This window comes from Podarcis raffonei, chromosome 12 (assembly GCF_027172205.1).
Source record: "Podarcis raffonei isolate rPodRaf1 chromosome 12, rPodRaf1.pri, whole genome shotgun sequence".
Classification (NCBI taxonomy): domain Eukaryota; kingdom Metazoa; phylum Chordata; class Lepidosauria; order Squamata; family Lacertidae; genus Podarcis; species Podarcis raffonei.
The window spans coordinates 14,518,817-14,542,631 of NC_070613.1; the positions used below are offsets into that span (position 1 = coordinate 14,518,817).

The 23,815-nt window shown below is 43.1% G+C and overlaps 1 protein-coding gene across 4 annotated transcripts in view; it reads right to left on the bottom strand.

Moving 5' to 3' along the window:
* Positions 1-23,815, bottom strand: part of DIP2C (disco interacting protein 2 homolog C) — a 295,768-nt gene that overhangs the window by 109,453 nt on the left and 162,500 nt on the right. For 2 of the 4 annotated variants that reach the window (XM_053359327.1, XM_053359328.1), the window contains exons 2-4: positions 13,648-13,719; positions 10,122-10,295; positions 5,223-5,333 (exon numbers count right to left, since the gene is read on the bottom strand). In XM_053359327.1, coding sequence (XP_053215302.1) covers positions 5,223-5,333; positions 10,122-10,295; positions 13,648-13,719 — 357 coding nt within the window. The remainder of the gene's footprint in view (positions 1-5,222; positions 5,334-10,121; positions 10,296-13,647; positions 13,720-23,815) is intronic. The other 2 variants (XM_053359331.1, XM_053359330.1) reach the window with 1 other exon arrangement.

Below are 23,815 nucleotides of genomic sequence, written 5' to 3' on the forward strand. Positions count from 1 at the left end.
GGCTCACAGCACTGCATGCCTTTCTCAGTACAATCAAGTGTTACCTAGTAAATATTTAAAGTTTCCATGTTAGTAGGCCAAGATTCTTTCAACCTCCTTATGAAGCCTGCCGTGTGACTGCAAGGGAACGAGCCTATTCATCATATTGCCTGGGTCTCCTATTCTTTTACTGCTTTAGCTAAAAAGTGTAAATTCATCCTGATTAATCTGGTGCAAACCAAATGTGGGACTTCTAAAGACATCAAGTTCAACCCTATGCATTTCACTAAATTATCTGTGATACATGTGTATCCTGTTTCTGCTTGAATAACAGACTAGAGAAAGATATTCATCTCATTTTACCTTTTCGACGCGGAAATCCTTCTCCTGCCAGTAGTGTTGGCTTATTTCTAGGTCTGCCAGCCCCAATTTTTAGTTGATTAACCACCTGTCTTTTAACCAATTAAACATAGACCAATTTGCACATTACCAAAAACCCTCTATATCGATTCTCTTTTTCCTGAGATATTGAGGATGCGTGTGTTAATTTACAATTTAGTCGCTGTCTGATTGAAAGGCTGCCTGCAATATTTCTTCCTCTTTCCCTTACTACAGAAACACACCAGAATTAAAATGGTGGAGAGACAAGCAAGTGTTTCCTTAACCCTCATCGATCATGAGTGGTACTTAAAACTAGTCCCCATCAACTACATTACTAGTGTACAATCTGATGAGCCATTAATGGAGTACAGGGGATAAAAGGCCCCCACACAGGTGAAAGATGGGGCAGGAAGGATGCTGTAAGATGGTCTGGCTTACTCCTTCCCTCAACCCACCCCAGAGATAGCAGCTGTACAACGAGGGCTAAACAGTGAAGTCCCTTCTTCCACATTGCTCACAGTTACGGATCAGCAGGGAGGCAAAGACTTGGCCTGCAGGTCCCACCTGCAGGTCCCACTTATGCTGAAGCCTTGGAAGCATAAATATATGGCTCTCTAGGGAGCCCGAGGCCTGCATTCCATTGCGGATGACTTCTGGGGGGACATCCACTTCCTCTCACACACACACTGACATATACATTTACAGACCTTAAACACACTTTGTCACATTCATTCATTTATTCCCTGCCCCCCTCCCCACAGCAATTAGGACTGAAAACTTCTCAATGCTAATTGCTCCAGGGGCAAGATGTTCATGGAAACTGCAGCACGCAGGAAGGAGAGGGTTAACTCCTTCCCTCCCTCGCTACCAAGATCAGCCAAAAGTGGAAGGCTCCCCCCCCCCCCAGTTTTATTGCCCCACAGGGCAGGGTGGTGTGGCATGGGCCAGATGGGGAGGCCCCACAGACCACAGCTATCCTATGGGCTTGGGAAGGTTTACACACACACGCCCCATGCCCTATGAGAAATTGGAAGGGTCTCATGCTGTCATGGCAATACCTATCATTACTGTTCTTTGAGCAGAGCTGGAGTCTGCACCCTGCCCTCCTCACACAAGTAGCAGGGTTGCACCCTTAGCCGATTGCTGTTTTGATTAAGGCTTGCAGCCCTTTTCTCCCCTGTGTGATGTGTGCTTTATTTCTGCTCTGGATATTCAGCTTTCAAAGAAGGCAGATACGGTTTGGGTGTCCCCCAGTTTGACAGCTGGCAAGAGCCTGATTTTTTTTTTTCCCATGGAGAAGCCTAACATTCAATTCTGTCCCCAAATACATTATCTGGAGAGAGAAACAGCACACTGGCAGAGGATCATGCAACCACCTCCATATATCCAGCAGTGCTTTATAGCTATTTTAATATCCTATATTGCTTATAGAGAACTCATTCCCCCGAGTGCTAAATCCTTATGTAACAAGGACAGTACAGTTCACAAAGAGATTTTTTGGGAGGGTGATCAGAGCTTGGGGGAACCCCAAGGTTTGCAGAAACGCAGAAGGTGTTAAAGAGAAGGGGGAAGAGTAAAAACAGCCTAATTGAAGACTGAGCATGGTGTGTGTGTGTGTGTGTGTGTGTGTGTGTGTGTGTGTGTCTATCATCTCTATCTTTATCTCACCAAAGACTGGCTAGGCATCCCATGCTAACTATCTGGATTCTGGCTACTGACTTCAATTAAACTTACAAGACAGAATGTCCAAACAACCTATAAATGGTGATAGCTTCATCTTTGCAGGTGACGATAATACTAATATTTATTACTCATTAATGATAAATTTAGGCAAATTCATCATCCAAATATAAGTAAGAATCTAATACATATTTGACTGTTATGGGTTAAGTGAAACCTTACTTGGCCCGCTGTCATTGCTTGCTAGAGAAATCGCGGGTGCGCTTAGTGAGAATTGCTGGGAATGCTCAGATTTTAGGTATTATGACTATATAATTAATTTTGGTGCCAAGTGTCTATTAGCAACAGGATAATGACACGTGCTAATTGGTAGTGACAGGTGATAAAGCATTTAATGTGCTATGATCAAAGCGGCTGAATTATAGGATTTGTACCCTCTTGTGTACAAGGGTCATTAGCCTACTGTTATCAAGTAGTGAGGTGGCTGGCAGTGCCAGGGAAATTGATATGCTGATGCCATTAACAATCAATCCCTGAGAAATGGGGGCCCACCCAGGGTACAGTCATTTATTTTGGATGTGGTTACTGGTTCTTCCTTTCTGGGGAGACATGCTGCTATGCCATGCATTCCTTTGCCTGGGCTGCCAACATTTTTACCAACCCAATTATATTGGGTCTGTGACTATGGCTTGAATGGCAGAGGTCGATTTATCTCCTTGCCAAGAAAAGCTCCACCTACTGGTTTTTACAGAATAAGCTGCTGTAAAAGACACAGGAACAGAACCAGGCTGTTACTTCTGGTTAGTTGGCAACACTATATTTTGCTTACTTTTGTGACCAAGAGTAGCAGTGCAATCCTATAGGTATCTGCAAGTCGCACTGAGTTCAGTGGGGCTTACTCCCCCTATACCTTATAAGTGGGTATATGCTTGCAGGGCTGCAAGCATATACCCATTCACTGAACCCAATGCAACCAACTTCTGAGAAGACTTGGAATTATAAAGGCTGCAAGTTCTGCCATCAGTGGAGCTCTAGGTCCCTCTTTTGTCAATTGGCAAAAAAACAAAGGAACCAGAGTTTGAATCTGTGGAAAGAATGTACACAAGTGCCATCGGAAGTCACAAACTAGAAATATCCTCTTTTGAGAAGAAGAAGAGTTTGGATTTGATATCCTGCTTTATCACTACCTGAAGGAGTCTCAAAGCGGCTAACATTCTCCTTTCCCTTCCTCCCCCACAACAAACACTCTGTGAGGTGAGTGAGGCTGAGAGACTTCAGAGAGAAGTGTGACTAGCCCAAGGTCACCCAGCAGCTACATGTGGAGGAGCAGAGACGCGAACCCGGTTCCCCAGATTACGAGTCCACCGCTCTTAACCTCTACACTACAGTGGAGAGCACCAATAATCTCTTGATGTTTTCTCCCCAACTTCAGAGTTCCAGGCTACAACTCGAAGAAGACTTGTTAGAGAGCAATGTCCATAGAAACCAGTGGGGTTTTATTTCTGAGCAAATACGATTAAGATCGTGCAAGCCAAGTCTGTCTTCCTATGTATGAAGCAGCAGCTTGTGTTGCGCTTTGATAATGAACTACCAGCTTTTGCTGCAAGGAGCCACTGAGCGTGGGAAACAGCCCTTGGAACTCTTGCTTGTGGGTGTCACAAGGCAGCAGCAGAGGCTCTGGGCCTGATATTTCAGCACAGGCCACTGATGTCATCCACTCAGAGCTGCATTGTTATCTACATAGCAGCTCTGCACCTACACAGAACTGAAGTAGCAAGCCTGGTGCTCTGCCACCAATGACACTGTCACAAGATCCTCTACCCGTGCCTAACAATGCTCACTGGCAGAAAGTGGGAGTCTGCCAGCGAATTGCTGCATGTAGGAGTATCAAGCTCTACTAGTCTCCAGCCTCCTGTCTCTCTGCTGTCCCTGTTAAATCTGTACCCTTTCAGCCAAGATGGGATGTGCTGCCCAAACATCAGAAGCAATGTTTCATCAACTTTACTCCTCACTAAAATAAGGAAGGGAATTTTAACTCTGTGCAAGACTTTGCTACATTATGCAGGGGGTGGGTTAGATTAGATATGGGGAGTGGGGAGCAGGGTAAGAGACAGATTAGGATCTACCGGTAGATTTCCGGGTGATCTGTGGTAGATTGGCACTACCTACCCATTGCTTATAGCAACAGCAAAACTATTTCCTACTTAAATGAGGCAGCTTAAGTGAAGAAAGGCAAACCAGACCTCAGTTTAGATCTCATACTGGGGGGGGGGGCGGGAATCATCAGCTTATAATGGGTTCAGAGGACACCCTGTTCTTTAATTCTAACTGTATGTCTTTTGCACTTGGTTCTGATTGGTAGAACTTGGGTAAAAAGGTAAAGGGATCCCTGACCATTAGGTCCAGATGTGTCCGACTCTGGGGTTGCGGCGCTCATCTTGCTTTATTGGCCGAGGGAGCCGGCGTACAGCTTCCGTGTCATGTGGCCAGCATGACTAAGCCGCTTCTGGTGAACCAGAGCAGTGCACGGAAACGCTGTTTACCTTCCCGCCAGAGCGGTACCTATTTATCTACTTGAACTTTGATGTGTTTTTGAACTGCTAGGTTGGCAGGAGCAGGGACTGAGCAACGGGAGCTCACCCCGTCGCGGGGATTCGAACCGCCGACCTTCTGATTGGCAAGCCCAAGAGGCTCAGTGGTTTAACCCACAGCGCCACCTGCGTCCCTTAGAACTTGGATAGGACTTTGTAAAAACAAAGTAGATCCAGCAAGTTGGAAGCCCACCCTGGATGCAAAGACCTCCACAGCCCCTTCCATGGTTCTATGGTTCTACATGCTCTGTGCAAAAGGTTCCAGGTTAAGGCTTGGCATCACAAGATAAAAAATTACTAATTAGGTGGGAAAGAAGAATGTCTACATACTTGACAGAGACTGATAGTTCTATGCATGCAACAGCAACAACATCATGAAAAAGGCTGCTTTCTGCTTAAGTGCTATGCAATGATGTAATCTGGGAATCTTTGGATTTGGTGGGGGGGCAAATAAAATGGAAAGAAAAATATGTATGCACTTATTTTTTTTCCCCAGCAGTGGTTAAATATTAACATGGTTAACATGATACCGATTTATTTAAGCAGAGAGGCTCTTTCTCAGCCTGATACTTCTGTAGTTTTTCCACATACCTGACCGATAGCGCTCATCACGTGACCCTGAGGACCTGCGTCGGTGGTATCGAGAGGAGGAGGAAGGGGTAACGGGAGTTCGGCGTTCTTGTGGCAGTGCCTGATCCACGCCTGCATTTGGGGGAGGAAGAGGGGGGAAATTAGACTTTGTTGCATTATGTACACTTTATTTTTATTAACAGCCTGCCCAGCAATAAGGATTGTGCAAATCAGACAAATAACTATTATGTTATTATTATTTTATAATACTATTGATACTTGATGTTTTCAGTACTAGGATTAGGTACATGGATGCAGACCCTGAAATTCATCTACTTCAATCAGCTGCAGTTGTTTATATATAAAAAAAATACTACTGCCCTTTTTTAAAAAAAACAACAACATAGCAGTTTACAACAGTTATACATTGAGGCGGAATGATCATATCCCAACTCTTAACTCTGGAGGTCATATTTTATCTGGTGTACAGTATTCACAGGCAGAGATCTGACGTATGACGCAGGGAGAATTATGCTAGAGGGACCCCCCCCAAAAAATAATAATATAAAGAGTGCATGTGCAACCTGTTGGTGCAAAGGTTCAAGTGCAATGTAAATTGTTCCAAGTGCCAGAGTAAATTGCAATATTGAGCCAAAACACCCAAGATGGTACACTAATAGACTGAGGCTATTTGGGCGTCATCCTTAAAGCAAGGCTTTCGTTTGAAACAGACGTTGGATAGAGAAGGAACCTGGCAAGATCAGAATGGGAGAACAGACGTTGAGAAGTGCAACCCTCAAGAGAACTGAGGACCCTAACTTAGACTGGCGCAACACATGCAGATTAACTGAAAATCACAATACAATATATAAAGTCTTATGTGCCAAACAGACCAATGAGCTTGCAAGCTACCCATGGTGGCGCAAGAGTCATTGGGAAGCCACTGCCAATACTGGGCTATATGAGCGGTAGCCAATGTAGGGACCTCCAGAAGTTATTGGACACCCACCAACCTCAGCCAGCATGGCAAAGGCTCATGGATGATGGAGACTGTAGTCTAACAACATCTGGAGTGCAACCTGTTGGCTGTCCCTGAGATAGATGAACGAATAGTCTGACTTGGTGTAATGCATTTTCCTATGATTACACTGCTGGTGTGAGATTGTCTTGGGCTGCAGTAGCAGTAAATTTCCACAGGATTGGGTGTCAAATCAAACAAATCCAGATGTCTCAAGAAAGTGAGCTATGGAACTTGCTATGCAGTCACCAGTGCATGGAGACATCATCACCGAGCTTTTCCAAAACAAGAACTCCCCAGCTCTTTAGCTCAGCAACCCCCATCTGCTATCTCCAGATGTTACTGCCTCCCATTCGTTGATGGAAGATGGTTCTATATACAGGATCTACAAAGAGTCTTTATCCAGAATGTTTGATGTCTTGCTCAGCGGCATTTGAGGAGAGACAACATTAAGGGCATGTGTCGTAGTAAGCAGGGAACGGAAGGATACGAAACACGTGGGATGCACACCACCCTGGCAAAGAGTTAAAAATAAATACTAGCTAATTGAAATAATCAGCTGAGCAGCTCTTTCCAAACAGCATCATGTGGCTGTGCTAGGAGCAGGCGACAGCTCTATTTTCGGTCGACAAATTAGATACTATGGTGATATGAACCACAGGGGACAAAAAAAGCAGCTCCGGTTATTGAAATGTAGGTAGTCCATGCCAGCCGTGGTGAAAAAAGGGACGCTTCTAATACCCCGGTTGCACACCAAAGTATACCGCCTGAGTGCTACACCCCAACCTATTGTGAATTGCTGAAAACTTATCTACTTGCTGCGCATATATATATATATAGTAAAAGGGGTGTTAGTCCTTCTGCTTAAAGGCATATGGCATACTACGCATTTTTAAATATTATACACTGGTGGGAAGGAACATACTCAGTGGTAGAATACCTGCCTTGCATGCAGAAGGACTTCGGTTCAGTCCCTGGCATCTCTAGGGATGAAACCTAGAACCGCTACCAGTCAATGTAGACATTACTAAGCTATATGGACCCAACAGTCTGACTCAGTATAAAGCAGCTTCCTATGTTTCTAACTGAGGTGGTGGACTTGTAACCAGGAGCTCACAGTTCTGCCTCATTGACCCAACATCTCTCCTTCTCTGAAAGTGTCCCTTTTTTCAACTGTGAAATACTGGAGGTGCTGTCAGTTGTTGTTGTTTAGTCGTTTAGTCGTGTCTGACTCTTCGTGACCCCATGGACCAGAGCACGCCAGGCACGCCTGTCTTCCACTGCCTCCCGCAGTTTGGTCAGACTCATGCTGGTAGCTTCAAGAACACTGTCCAACTATCTCATCCTCTGCCGTCCCCTTCTCCTTGTGCCCTCCATCTTTCCCAACATCACGGTCTTTTCCAGGGAGTCTTCTCTTCTCATGAGGTGGCCAAAGTATTGGAGTCTCAGCTTCAGGATCTGTCCTTCCAGTGAGCACTCAGGGCTGATTTCCCTCAGAATGGATAGGTTTGATCTTCTTGCAGTCCATGGGACTCTCAAGAGTCTCCTCCAGCACCATAATTCAAAAGCATCAATTCTTTGGCGATCAGCCTTCTTTATGGTCCAGCTCTCATTTCCATACATCACTACTGGGAAAACCATACCTTTAACTATAGCTTTAACTATATATGCTATTAGTAGTACCAAACAAAATTGCCGGCAAACTTTTCTCCTTTGCACTGAATCTACAAAAATTAGTGCGATAAACATTTTCATTCTCGTTGGAATTGGTTCTTCTTCCTGTGTGCTTTTCTTTTAGCGGTCAGCATTTGGTTTTTGGTTTTTTCAAAAGAGCGTCCACACACAAACATTTCTCTGGCTTATAGCTCTAAAATGGGAAATGTCTAATTCAATTTGCTGCCGTTATTAAAGGTCAAAATGGGACGCTGGATTCAAAAGCTCCTTTCTACATTCCCGCCTCCCCCCCCCCCCAAATAGGAGATATAAATATTGCTTCATGGCTTGTCCCTGATTTTTCCTTCAAACAATGGAATTGGAATGCAAACTGCTATTAGGCACTCAGCAGGGCAAGTCAGAGCCAACGCAAGGAAGGAAGAAAAAAAAGAAGAAGTCTAAATTTCTCCGCCCAGGGTAATACAGAGCACAAAAACATGAAGCCTTCAGGATGCAGACAGAGACACAAAACCGCTGCAGAATATTAAATGCCAAGAAGTCAGTGGAGTGTTGCTGTCAACAACAAGGTGGTGTTGAGGGAGGCATCGCTCACCTGCCTGGCACTGCGAACGCTGCAACCTGCTAAATTACATGGATGAGGTTTACAAAAGCAATATATTCTTATTTACAGGGCCAGGCGATACATGGAATGTAAGGGCAACCTATGGACACAGAGGGCTTCCACCTGATATGATCTGTACACAAGGTCCTACATGTCAGGCTATGTTTACATGGAGGAAAGGGAAAGCCTAGCAGGCGTTTGAGGAGCGAGTGTGCGCGAGAGTGGGGGGGACTTTCATTCCCCACCACAGCGGACTACATTCTGCAAAGTCATGCAATGATATCTCACTGGATCCTCTCCTGCTCTGTTTTCCATAGATCTCACCATGGTGGGAGCAAGCCTAAGAAGGAGCAAGGCAGGATCTCTCTCAGTGAGGACAGGAGATGGTGCATCTTGAAGCTCTGTTAATCTGAGCAAACTGAGCTGTGCTTGCTTGATATTTAGATGCCGGGGGGGTGTACTTTTAAAATAGGATCAAAATGACTAAAATGAACATACTGTATACATAAATAAATGCACATATTTAGCTTTGCACTTTGTATTGTGTCCAGAGTGAGTTCCTGAATGCTCTCTAATTTTGTTCCCCTTTGTCCATCTAAAAGCAACCTCAAAGACAACACTGGCATTGATAATGCTTGCCCTAAGGCGACCTAGTGCGTTCAAGGCAAAGTGGCCTTTGGGTTCACATGCCTGAGTCTTAGCTACTGGTTCGTCAAAAAGAGAGCTGTATAGCTTTACTATAAGCATCCCACCTTATTAAAAAAAGGGAGGTGGGATCCTTGACTCATCATTGAATTATAAGGAAGTTATAATTCTTCAGGTCTTAAGACAAAGGCTGTATTGTCCTTGATACCTTCCAACATGAAAGCAATGAAACAGTCAGCGCCTACAGCTGTTTGCGGTGGTATGTTCTACGCTGAAAATACCATAAAAAGCTGGGCGACAGGAAGTTGGAGATCAAAACAGCCCCCCCAAAAAGTTGCCAGCAAATGTAAAATTCAGACAGCAAGCTGTTTGAGATTGACATGAGATGGGACAGGGAGAGGGCACATGACAGTGTGTCATGTGGAGGAAGGATTCGTTTTATTGCCATGTTGGGGGGCGGTTATGGGTGCTGCCGATCCCAAAGGATCCGAGAATGGAGTAATAGCAAACCCATCATTCAGACATTCATGTCTTCCTGCATCTTAATTCCTCTCCCCTTCCCACCAATCCAGTTCTTGGGTCAGAAGTTGTGTTTTGCAGCTGTCTTTGAGAAAGGGCTTTGTAATGTCATGCACACATAAAACTCTTCATTTTCACCACTCAGCAACAGAAGCAGAAATGCGGGTGTTCTTGCAGTCCAGCAAATAGCAACTGCAGATCATGCTCTTTTGTATATTGGGTCCGCATGTGATCTGCACCAGAGACATGTGCTTCTTGTAAGGAAACAGGCGGTGTGTGTTACAGTTCTGGGACTTCAAGGGTGCCCTTTTATTATTTGACCTCTTCAACTAGCCACATCAAATATATATCCCAAAGCCCTTAAAAAAAAAAATCAGATGAAATAATACCTTTCTTAATAGGCTTGCTAAAAAAACACACACATAGATATATAAAAAGATATGCATATATTTTTTGTGCTCACCAAAGCGAAAGTAAAAGAGAGGCCGGTTTGCCGCTGTGTTGTGTGGGGCTGTGCGTTCTCTAGCTGCTGCTTCCCGGATGTCACAGACCCCAATGTTGCCAGTGCGCAGCGTCCTTCTCGTGGCCCCTTCATTGTGCTGTAGTCTACACCGAACCGCAGCAGCTCCATTCGCCGCTGTAACAAGTTGAAAAAAACTAATTAAGTCACGTTTTAGTTTTTTTACATTTGTTACAGCAACGGATGGAGCTTCTGCCCCCATGCAGTGAAATGTGCACACACGCAAGCCCACACGCGGGCACACACATAAGTGTACACACCCCAGGCACATACAAACACTACAGTACGGAGCCACAGAATCAATTTCCCACTCTGCCAACATTGGTGTTTGTAACGTCAGCAAAGCAGCAGCAAGAAGACTGGATGCTGGGACAGTGGGGAACTGCCTTGTGGTTTTACTGTCAGTCTGGTGGGCACGTTTGCACCAAAGGGGGAAAGCATCTTACCCCAACCTTCCCACCCCCGCAAAAAATCTATCTGGTGAATTCAGCCACATCATTTTAAAGATAAACAAAAAAGTCTCTTCTGAAATGCGAGGTCAAAAACCCAGTGTTATCAATGCTTCCATTTCCCAAGGGATTATGGCGAACGAACGAATGATTAAAACAGGCCACAGACCGTGGCTCCAACCATTCTGCAACTCCATTTGCATTTAATGACAATTTGTCGGGGGGCGGGAGCGACAATTGCCCATTCTTATGAATTGAGGGTAAAGCAAGTCTCCCATCGTATGAAAACACCAATTTTGTCTGGAAAGGACTGGAGACACATATATAGGAACGAACAACACATTAAAGAACTTCTGACTCTTAAGAAAAACAGGCTGTAACTTTAACACATGTTCATCTTGTTGGCACAATAAAAACAACATACTTTAACAGGGGTACCCTCTGTCCTTTTCACATTTCGACAAAAGAGTGAACATTTGCTTCAATAGCATCCTTATAACCTTGTTTTATAAAGAACAAGTTTATAGCCTTTCTGGTTATGTATTTATGTATTAAAGTGTGTTAATAGTGTTTGCTGAGCTCTCGAAAGTCAGAGCAGTGATGGAACAAGTTTTCCAGGGGCTGGGAGCAGAGATTTAATACCCTTCTTTACAGTTCCTTATCTGTTCCCATGACTGGCAAAAGCAAATTAAATTAAATTATGCAGAGTGTTTAAAATGGCAGGATGATCTATGGAAAGAAGACAAAATTATGTTTGCATAAATTGAATAATATAAATAAGTGGTATAACTGAGTTTTCCTAGTGTATAATTTCTATTATCTTGGCACAGATTTCTTTTCTCTCAACACTGGACAACATATACAGTTCTGATTATACATCTGTGTGCACTTATGTACAAAACTTTTCAGTATTATTTCCAAGCTTGTACCTGCAGGATCAAGAGAACAAGGAGGAAAGGCTTGATTATTTCCACTTAAACTTAATTGCTAACTTTAATTTCTACATTATACTGAAGAAGAAGCCCTAATGCAACAAGATAATGAGAAACAGGCACTGGACTTTGTATACTCTGTGTAGTGCAGAGATAGTAAACCTGTGGCCTCCAGATGTTGGAGTACAACTTCTATCAGCCCCTGCCAACCGAATCAAAAGTCGGGTTGAGGAGAGTTGGAGTCCAACAACATCTGAAGAATCAGAGGCTCCCTATTCATGGTGTGCTAGCTTTTATTTTCTTTTTTTAAGGAGGTGTGGTGTCCACATGATTAACTTCTCCTCTCTAAACAAAATATATTCTACATTAAAAACTAGATGTCAAGGAGAAGAGTTCTAGCTTAAACTAGGCCTGTTTTTTATGTGGAGAGTTTTGATTTGATTTGGATTGGAGCTACATTTCATTATCCGCAGTACTAAGTTTCACCACCTCAGGTGAGAAGCAGGCATGAGTCTGACCCTGTTTCAGTCAGCCAACATGTTCAACTTGAACTTGGGCTCCCTGCCTGGAAGGCCTGCTATTGCGCAACTACAACACTTAAGGATAGTCGCCACTCTTGTCTGTCTTAGCACTCTGTGGATTCAAAGCCTGACCTGCACAGAATGCCCTGTGGTGCCACTGCCACAGCAAGTGAAAAAGCAGGGGAGTTGCCCAGTCTCCCCTCATGTCTCAACATATCATGAATCAAGGAGAAATTGCCAAAGGGAAAAGAAGCTTTTAATGATGGGGTGTTCAAAAATATTGGAAATTCCACCACAATGACTCCACTGCAACAAGACTGTAGCAAGGCTACATGTTCTGCCACTCCAGAACATGGGAACTGGATATTGTGTTTATATAGCTATATCTATTACATGACTCCCATTTTTAAAAAAATCAATAGAACTTATAACACACTTTCATATATACATCCAATTATAATTCTCCCTGTCAGTTTGCATATTTTCCAGGAAATTTGCACTTAGTACACATGAGTGGAAGAGTGCGTACCCTAATGTATTCCACCCCCTTTTAAAGAGCATTTGGAATAACCCAGTTCAAGTTTATTAGGCCTGGGGAATGAAAATGTTAATGTGGTATGCTCTTTACTTGGCAACCTAGCCCCAAGCAAAGAAATCCCATTTATTTAAGAAGAAAAAATTATCATCATGGAGGATATGACCAACATTCCATCTAGCCCACCATGCTGTCTCTGATATTGACTATTTGGATATCCCAGAGATGCAAGCCAAGATGGATATAGCCATCCCCATTCTTTTGCTGTCAGCATTCGATAATATGAGGCATCTTGCCTCTGAAATGAAACTTGATGCCATCTAATTATGTTTTAAATAAGGGCAAGAACTGCTTATCCTTATCTCACAAAACGGTAGAGCCTGCCTCGTCAATTGTACAAGGTCATATACCGTTGCATCAGAGAACAGTCAGGAGAAAAAACAGAAGACCCCCCCCCAAAGTTGCAAGATCTTGGTATGGGAGTCATCCCAAATCCTTTTCATTTGTTGTATGCACGTCTATTAAAGTTTGCTTCACCCCAAAAGGATTATAGTTGTGGCCCACAGCCTTGCAACGCTGGAGTGCCTAGGTATAAGCCACTTTAATCCTAATTGACTAGGATTTTGCTGCATGCATGATTCATTTCTGAATCCATTCTTGCTGATGATCACTACTTCTGGGTTTCCACAAGTGAAATCTTGTGGGATCCGTCTGCATATTTTATATGTTTATGTTCAATGTTTGCCCTCTGGTTCAAGTGTTTATTCCTAAATAGTTTGCTTCTTTCGTTGTTTAAAGTTCACCAAAAGGATTTTAAAATCTCATCCAGTATGTGCACCAACCACTTAATTATACAAGGAGACGCACATTTCTTCATGAGAATTGGCTGGTGGGGAAATCTACATCCATTGCATGACAGCGACAGGTTCCTTTGTGCCTCAGATAATCTCCCCCAAAGACACACATTAATATTCTGGCTTAATGATCAATACACACGACAGCTCCATGCATTGCTTGTACATTTCTACATACCCGGAGGTTGTGGCAAGTAGGCCCCAATTAATTTTGATCTCTTCTTTTCATAGCCCTTCTGCGTGATGTCACCTGCCAAGGAAAGAAAAGAGAAATCAATAAGAGCTTGAATGAAGACACAGCCTGCCTGCTTAAGTTGAGGTACCATACACTTTGCCACTGTTTGTCTTGATGATTGTAATGAACAAACAATTGAAAGCATATTACGTTCATTCTGCCTAGAAAAATCTAATTTACACTGGAGACATTTTTGGCAACTAAACACCCAGAGTAGTTTATACCGACGGGTGGAGATTCCAAGAACCGAGAGGGTTGCATTGTCATTCAGATACTCTGCCACACAAAACTACATCAGCCTTCATTAAGTTAATCAACAGTGGATTATATAGAATGCTTGGGACGTAATGGCTGGCAAAAGACATTACCAATTAGCATTTCCTCAACTATTAATGGGATTCTTTAATCAGGCATGAAGGGCACACAAAAGATTTGGAACTGTTGGTGAACTATTTAAATGACAATATAAACATTTGGCTAAGCTTCCAAGCACTATTTCAAGACAAAATGCAAAGCAGAAGCACATCGTACTTCCCACGATCAAGCTATAAAAAGACAACATTTCTATCCCTTCAGCACTGCGGCTGGGATGAGCTTTCTGACAGGTAAAACGAAATGCACAAACCCTATGTGCTCAGCTGCATGAAGCCCCCCCAAAAGAAGAAAAAGATTAGAACCTTAGTGTATTGCTCTGATAAATGGATTACAGTGTTTAAGCATAGGTGGTGACATGGATTTTAATTTCATTTTGGCAGTCTTTTCATTAAAGACAATTGCCCCGGTATAGCCCAATTCATATTCTGTTTTATTCTCGGGTCTGAATCTAGATGTGTGCTTCAGACCAGGGTCTCTTAATTCAGCTACTAGAAGCTGGAGCCCGGAGGCCAGGGATGCAGTAAATAGAAGGACAGGCTCCTAGCATTTTCACCAGGACCGGCCAATCTAGAGGCGCTGCATCGGCTTCTGTTATCAGCAGCCAACGTTGCACATTCCTGTTTGCTACCTCAGAGATTCCAGCCTCAGGACATAAGGCAGGTACTTCAAGCAACTAAGTCCCTTTGCTCAAGCGAGCAAATGAGACTTTTCATCCCACTGAAGTTTAAGCTGAAAATATTATTGGCATTCTCAGCAGTTGGCTGAGCTGACGTGATGGAAGACAACACCGCAAATGCTCAGAGGACCAAGAACTCGGCAAAGGAAGCTTCACCGTCCAGGTTATTTATTTATTTTTAAGAAAGGGATATGCTATCTGTCTGCCTGGGCTTAAAACCTCATATAGGGGTTTTCCTGAAAGGAAATCTATGTGGGATGGGCTGCCTTGATGGGGATAAGGCCTTAGAGCATAAGAAGCCTAAGTGGTCAAGAGCCCAGAGCCACAGAGCGGAAGGAAGTTGGGGGATATATATAAGAGCATCAGGGGAGGGAAGCGTAGTTGAGAAAAGAGGCCAGAGGAGAAGGCTTGGTGGGAGCTATGGGTCTTAGGGCTGTCAGGTGTAGGGCCTGGGTGGACTCTGGTGCCTTTAGGAATTACATAAAACTGTTGTTGCTTCCACATCCTTGCAACGTTTGGTTTGGTAACAGTAAGGAGGTAGCAATGGCAAAGCCGCAACAAAGTGAGATACTGAATTTCACAGTTTTCACATCACATTGGGAAATAATATTTAGAGTCTTTGAGGGACAAGAGCACATCACATCTGCTAATTTATTTTTTTAAAATGTAGAGGGATGTCTGGATCACAGGAAACCCGAATGACTTCTATTTTACTATGATATTGATTATAAATCGTTTTCTTGCCTGCTGAAGAGATTGTGTCTCTTCCCACAGGAGCAGCTTGCAGCAAGAAACACAGGAAGAAAGTGGATGATGCACTGTGTCTTTAACACTTGTGTGGCTGGTACAAATTACATAGGGTAAGCCTTTTCTAGTATAGAAATACAATTATGCTGACATTATGTATATCAGCTATCTTATTACTGTATTTTTCGGCCCATAGGGCGCACCTAGTTTGGGGGGGGGAAATAAGGGGGGGATTATTTTCCCCCAGGCACGGGGCTGGGGAAGCCCGAGCTTCCCCCGACCCCAGCCCCCAGAACAGGCAGCTCTCCGCAAGCCGTGGGAGAGCTGCGTGAAGTTGCGCAACTCTCCCACGGCTTGCAGAGAGCTGCGCGAAGCCCGAAGCCTTTCCCCCCTTTTTGGAGGGTAAAAAGTGTGTCCTATAGGGCGAAAAATACGGTACTTGTGTGTGCCCCGCTGATTTACTTTTGGACCCCATACAGTACTTTAGCACAGCAGCTTGTAACATTCTGAAAGCCAAAGAGAATTTGCCAAGGGCGAACTAAAAAAGTTCATCGGATGAACTTGAACTGGTTTGTTTTGCAAAAGGATGAACTGGACCTAATTTCCAATTCCTTTTTAAAAATGAATTTTCCAAGCACTGCTGAGACTACATGCAACAAAACACACAAAGAAGATTGTGCTTTGTTTCTCCACCTAGTTTAAATACTTCACTCAGTGACCCAGTCCCCTTTCTGTGGTCATATTCATCCCAGTGCTGTTTTTTTTAAATTTAGGTTTCAAAAGGAAAATGCAGGCAGCAGGTGCTTAGGCGCTCATTAATATACAGTGCATGCAATGTGGCATTACAAAATACATTTTCTGAACTCCCCCCCCTCGCCCCCCATAGTGCACAGACAACTCTATCCAATGTATTTTTGCAAGGTCTTGCTCAGAGATGTGTTTATTAAAAATACGTGCGCACACAAACAGGAAAGTGATATCCTGCTTTCATTTGAAGATGCTATTAAGGAAAACATTAACTGGACAGAGCATATGTTTCATCACACTTTTTTTTCCTTTGCAGAATTATACTTCTGGCATATACCGAAATACAACCCGAAGACGGGATGACAAGGAAATAAAACTAGTTATTGAAAGCAAGATCCTACATTTTGGTTTATCACTAACTGCAGAAGAATTGGGGAGGGTATAATCTATTCCCTAGCGGCCAGTTATGGAGAAGAAATGACCAATGGATAGTCTATTCCCATGGATAGTTAGGACTGCTTGCATGTACAGAATAGTGCCACATGAACAAGCCCCTAGATCAGTAATTTCCAGGCTGATTGTTCCTCTGGGAAGCCTGCAAGGTGGACCTGGGAGCAACAGCACTCGCCCCACTTTTAATTCCCAGCAAATGGTATACAGAGGCATATTGCTTCCAACCGTGGAGGTAGAACATCATAGTGAATAGCCTTCATATTTAATGTAACACAACCTTATTTCAGATAATACAAGGTATTTAATAGAATTAGTAAACCGACTCTGAATTAGTAAACCGACTAGTAAATTAGTGACCGACTCTGGGGTTGCGGCGCTCATCTCGTTTTATTGGCCGAGGGAGCCGGCGTACAGCTTCCGGGTCATGTGGCCAGCATGACTAAGCCGCTTCTGGCGAACCAGAGCAGCGCACGGAAACGCCATTTACCTTCCCGCCGGAGTGGTACCTATTTATCTACTTGCACTTTGACGTGCTTTCAAATTGCTAGGTGGGCAAGAGCTGGGACCTTCTGATCGGCAAGTCCTAGGCTCTGTGGTTTAACACCGCATAGAATTAGTAGAAGGAACTATATATCAGCGAGAGAATACACTCTTCACATGCAGTAGAACCCCCTGCCATTTCTCCAGTTAAAAAAAGGGATCAGGTAGCAGGTGATGGGAAACACTTTTGAGTGAAACCCCGAACATTTATTGCCGGTCAGAGTTGGCAACGCTAGTCTAGATGGACAAATTAGTCTAATCTGTACAAAGGCAGTCTCTGACAGCAGGCAAGTCCTACTTGTAGGGCCAAAACATTTACTGCCAGAGAGTGAAAAATCAAATTCTTCCCCCAAAAATTCAAAAATGAAATGAGTGAATCAGTTATCAGAAACCTGGGAAACAACACCCTAGAGTTGTCTCCAGTTTGAACCCAAACAATTCAGTTGCAATAAACCACACATAAAGAACCAGACTGGAGACAGAATTTTCCATTAGACCTGCAGGCAAGAATATGAATACTATACAAGATTGCAGTGAAGATTCGGATACATGGGCAAAATAATAATACCAGCACAACCTTTCTCGAAAACTGTATCCCAAGCTGTGGATATTATTGGTGATTGCCTTCCTCCTTCCCTCCCGAAGCCATTCTATCCTACAGATTCAAGTTCTTTACAGCTTGTTTGCTGCTGATGACTCAAATTCCTTGTCAGCATCTTGGCAAGAGAGATTCGAATGAAACAATGCTCCTCATAAACTGAGCGCTATGACTCACTGATTTCTCCCACTGATGATGCAGACAGTCTCTCTGTCTGCCCTTCCAAAAATACACAAGGAGACAAGGGGTTGAAGTTGGGAGGAAGCAAATCTGTGAAAGTGTTAAGGGGAGGAAAGACATCAAAAGGAAACTTGATGCATTTTGTAGCCTAATGGAGACTCAAGCCAGGAGCAGAATAACTGAGAAGCAACATCCCACATGTCTAAAGGGGCTTTGGGCTAAGAGAACAGCCTCCCCTCCCTTGGCAGACCAAGTGGGCACTTACAAAACCTAAATTCGCTCTCTGAATCCCAGCTTTTGGATTGGAAATGTGTGGTCGAGTACCACAGCTCTCTTATCCAACACAGCATTATCTAATATTGTTTCAGTTCAGTAAGACTAATCCCATCTGTATTTACAAGAAAAATACTGGATTGAACAGTTCAGAGGAAATAATAGGATTTGTACAGTACCGCTGCAGACATTAATGCATGCAACAACTTCTCTGAAATAGAGAATTTATTGTAGCTTCAAACTTTCCAAGGTTCTTCTTACCCACATTACCCCAGTTTTATTTGCCAATGGTACTAACTTTTCTTCTTCTTTGCTACAAGCTAGTCAGATAATGGCTGCATTTTAGTAATAAGTGACTGTAATGACTGCATTTTTCAAACTTTGAAATGTAGAATATGCTCAGATTTTGCCTAAGAGTATTAAAAAGGTTAAACATCTTTTACTGCTCTTTTGTTGCAACTACCTTCTAAAGAGGTCCTAAAAAGGATAGACAACTTTTACTGTTCACATTCCTTGCTAACGAAATCCAAAAAGCATTCCAGAAAATATTAAAAGGCCTTTATATGTTAAGCCTGGTTACTGTATCCTCAAGTCAGTAATCCACAACCTATTCTTCTGCACAAAATAAACTTACAGTGCACATACAACATCTTACAATTTCTTTTGAGAAATGAAACTAAAATAATACGTAAAGCGGCCGATTTAGTTTATGCATCTTTTTTCTACTTCCTCTACCCTGAACCTCCCTACCCCTCTGGCCTCCCAAATTATTAATGTTTCTACTTACCTTTAAAGTTCAATCACTGCGGCACATTTTGAGCACCTTGCCATGTTGTTAGTTTTTTAAAGAAACTTTACTGAACTAAAGTCCAAAGATTATAAAGTGACACCTGAGCCATCCATCCCATTCTTGAGCCAAATTTTCTAATATTTTGACAGCCAGGTGGCGAGACTAAATTGCCACCACCATGGCTGAAAGTCAAAGGTACAGATGCACTGCTCAAAATGTAAATATTCTATACAGGGAGCACTGTGTGGTCCCTTGGTCTTCTGAGAGCCTCCTAAGAAAGGAGCATTTGCACCACACTGCTTTTATGGCCTGGATTACTGAAACGTAAACAGAGACTAGTTCAACAGGGAAGCTTTCCATTCTCAACGTTTATTTCGTTATTTGAAGCTCTAACGGACACTTTATGTAATGAAAGCAAATCATTTCCATTTTTGGAATTTTATGGCTATTAGGATCTCTGTTGAAATGTTGTTTTCTTTCCTTTATTGCTTTATAAGGCTGGTGGGTTATCTCTGAAGAGTATTTATATATATATATTGCAGCAGCTGCTGGAAAACCCATTTTTCATCTCTCACACTAGCTGTTTAAAGGTCCAAATCTGCTTTGATTGGCAGCATCAGCAACAGTAGGTTGTTGTTTTTTAATGTAGTGGGCTGTATTCAGCTAGCCTTTACTCAGAGTGCACCTACTGAAATCAATGGTCATGACTAGTTTAGGTAGGTTGATTTCAATAGTTCTGCTCTGAAAAAAGCCTAGCTGAATACAACCGATTTTCTTGGATTCAAGGTAGGATTATGTGCAGCTTTAGATACAAGTTGATTTATCCTGTTATTGTGCCTTCCAGGTGCTTACCAATCCCTTTTTATTTTATTTTTGCGATCTCAGAAGATAGGAAAGCAGAAGAGGAAGAAGAAGAGTTTGGATTTGATATCCCGCTTTATCCCTACCCGAAGGAGTCTCAAAGCAGCTAACATTCTCCTTTCCCTTCCTCCCCCACAACAAACACTCTGTGAGGTGAGTGGGGCTGAGAGACTTCAAAGAAGTGTGACTGGCCCAAGGTCACCCAGCAGCTGCAGGTGGAGGAGCAGGGAAGCGAACCCAGTTCCCCAGATTACGAGTCTACTGCTCTTAACCACTACACCACACTGGCTCTCAAGGAAAGAAGTTTTGCTGAGCTGCCGAGGAGCCACTATGGAAATACAGCGAGCCACCAAGTCAGAGTATGGTACTTGATACTAACTACTCTGATTTACAGCAACTCTACAATCCTAAGCAGAGATCTTTCACGTTGCTTCCTTCCTCCTCCTTCAAAACAAATGAAAGCACAGCAACCAAGTGTTGTCTACTCTGACTGGATAGGACTCCCGAAGCCTCAAGTATAGATCTTTGTTGGTCATGCTACCTGAGATCCTTGTTGTTGTTGCTGTTGTTGTTGTTGTTGTCGTCTGGAATTGAACTTGGGGGGCCCTGATGGAAAGTACATACAGTGGTACCTCGGGTTAAGTACTTAATTCTTTCTGGAGGTCCATTCTTAACCTGAAACTGTTCTTAACCTGAAGCACCACTTTAGCTAATGGGGCCTCCTGCTGCCACTGTGCCGCCAGAGCACAATTTCTGTTCTCATCCTGAAGCAAAGTTCTTAACCCGAGGTACTATTTCTGGGTTAGTGGAGTCTGTAACCTGAAGCATATGTAACCCGAGGTACCACTGTACTGTATACCTTTCAGTTATAGCTGGTTGAATCACTCTGTCTTACAAATTGTGGAAGTACCTTTCCCTGAAGAATTGCCAGAGCCCGGTTCTTAATATTCTTGGAAATATTATGGGTTTTATATTTGGTGTTTTTGCTTGTTCCGTTTTAATCACTCATTTTCCACACGCACCAGTGCAGAACCCAATGTAACCCAGATACATCAGCAAAGGAAAGAACAAGGGGCAGAAGCTTTAATTAATTAACTGGTATGAATGATTGATTAAAGTCTTAATCTCAGATTAACACTTGCTCCCTGATTAAAAGGCAGGGCTAGCAGCGAGCGAGTACTCCAGAATTTAAGATCCTTGTAGCACAACCCTATGAATGCTTCCACAAAAATAAGGCCTACTCTGTTCAGTGGGACTGCTGCTGTAGAGCCCGTTCCAAAACATATGAAAAAATAATATTCAGGATCTATTTTACTTCTAATTTATACCTAATTTATATTTCAACGTAAAAATGACAATAGCTTTCTTTCTTGTAAGAGTCTGCTTTATATAATCATCGTTACACAGTTAGGGGGATATGCACAGAGGGGCATGTATCTTTACTTCTGTTTATTTCTGTTAAGAGCCAGTGTGGTGTAGTGGTTAAGAGCGGTAGTCTCATAATCTGGTGAACCAGGTTCGCTTCCCCGCTCCTCCACATGCAGCTGCTGGGTGACCTTGGGCTAGTCACACTTCTTTGAAGTCTCTCAGCCTCACTTACCTCACAGAGTGTTTGTTGTGGGGGAGGAGGGGAAAGGAGAATGTTAGCCGCTTTGAGACTCCTTAAAGGGAGTGAAAAGGCAGGATATCAAATCCAAACTCTTCTCTGTTAAAAAAAAGCGCCTACCTTTAAATAAAACATTTTAAACACAGCTAACAATGTATGTTTTAAATAACATTACCTGGCTCATCAAATGTATCAAATTTAGTACTAGAAGGAGATGGAATTCCACAACTAAGGCACCACCACTAAGCAGGCCCTACCAGTAGCATATACCTAACTCAGGGACAGAGAAACCTATGGCACTCCAGATGTTTACCATGGTTTGGGAACCTTTGCCATAAACTGTTTAGGAAAGGGCACTAGAAGGTGCTTGGCCTCTTTACATGTCTGCCTTCTAAGGTCTTTAGTAAAGAGGAACAGGGCCTTATGCCAGAGCCAAAACACAACACAAGAGCACATGCTTAGTTTCAATCCCAGCATCCCCAGACTTGACTAGGAAATACAGCTGTTGCCAGTGTGGACAATATTGAACTAGCTGGACCAATGATTCTGCATAAGGCAGCCTCTGATGTTCCTGTATGTTGTGCGACTCTTGACTTGTGCTGCCATCAATATTGACACGTTCCAGAAACTGTTCAATTCCACTGTGGCTTTGCTTGAAAAAGAACAGGACCCCATTTTTCTTTCTGTTCTTCCTGATACTATTGTTTTGTGGTGGTCCGTTAAATCGTTTTACGGTGTGCTGTTTTTTTTTAATGGCATTAAACACCTTGACGCTCCCGTTGTTGGGAGACACAATATGGGATATAAATATTTCACTAAGTGCATACTTGCATAAATGGGTGGTGTATACACACCCAGCAGCTGCGCCCGCTCTTGCATCGCCCAGCCAGCTTGCTCTGATGTTTCCATTAAGCATGAGAGGCAGGGCCCTGCTTCAGCAATAGGAAGGGTCCCAGGGCATGAGTAGTTTTGCAACCCATTTCTATGATTAGAAGCATGGGTAGGCAAACTACGGGCCAGGGGCCGGATCCAGCCCAATCGCCTTCTAAATGCAGCCTGCAGACGGTCCAGGAATCAGCGTGTTTCTACATGAGTAGAATGTGTCCTTTTATTTTAAATGCATCTCTGGGTTATTTGTGGGGCCTGCCTGGTGTTTTTACATGGGTAGAATGTGTGCTTTTATTTAAAATGCATCTCTGGGTTATTTGTGGGGCATAGGAATTTGTTTATTTTTTTATTTTTCAAAATATAGTCTGGCCCTCCACAAGGTCTGAGGGACAGCGGACCAGCCCCCTGCTGAAAAAGTTTGCTGACCCGATTAAGAGGGTTACGTTAGCACAAGTACTGAGAGATACCGAAAAAAGTGTGTGTGTGTGTGTATTATTTAATATATAATAAGTATTTATATATACTTTAAAAAGGTTTTTTTGTAAAGGTAAAGGACCCCTGGATGGTTAAGTCCAATCAAAGGACACTATAGGGTTGCGATGCTCATCTCGCTTTCAGGCCAAGGGAGCCAGCATTTGTCCACAGACAGCTTTCCAGGTAATGTGGCCAGCATGACTAAACCGCTTCTGGCACAATGGAACACCGTGATGGAAACCAGAGCTCACAGAAATGCCATTTACCTATTTATCTACTTGCACTGGTGTGCTTTCGAGCTGCTAGGTTGGCAGGAGCTGGTACAGAGCAACGGGAGTTTGCTCAGTCATGCAGATTCAAACCGCTGACCTTCTGATCAGCAAGCCCAAGAGGCTCCGTGGTTCAGACCACAGTGCCACCTACGTACGTATGTGTATACAAACACACACACACACACACACACACACACACACACACACCACTATTATATAGTATTTATATAATAAAATAAAGAGAATGAAGTTGAGAAAAAGAGCAGATCCATGCATCAACATAGCTTTATATAAATCTGCTGAATTCAAAATCAGAACAGGCCCAATTATTCTTGCTTAATAAAGCAACAAAACCTGAAGTGATAATTAAGATACTGTACTGCAAACAAAGCAACAAGTGATCCACAGAACGGATTAGGCAAAACCAAAAGCAATTCTCTTTTTAAGAAAATAAATGAACATCAAACACGGTCTTGTAATTGCTCGCATGCAATCATCTCAGCACTGTACTTAAGGTTACACACACACACACACACACACACACACACACAAACTTAACCCCTATGCAGTTCCATGTTTGCATATATCTGACCGTGTCTGAAAATATCTACCATTGGTATCTGGCAGAAAT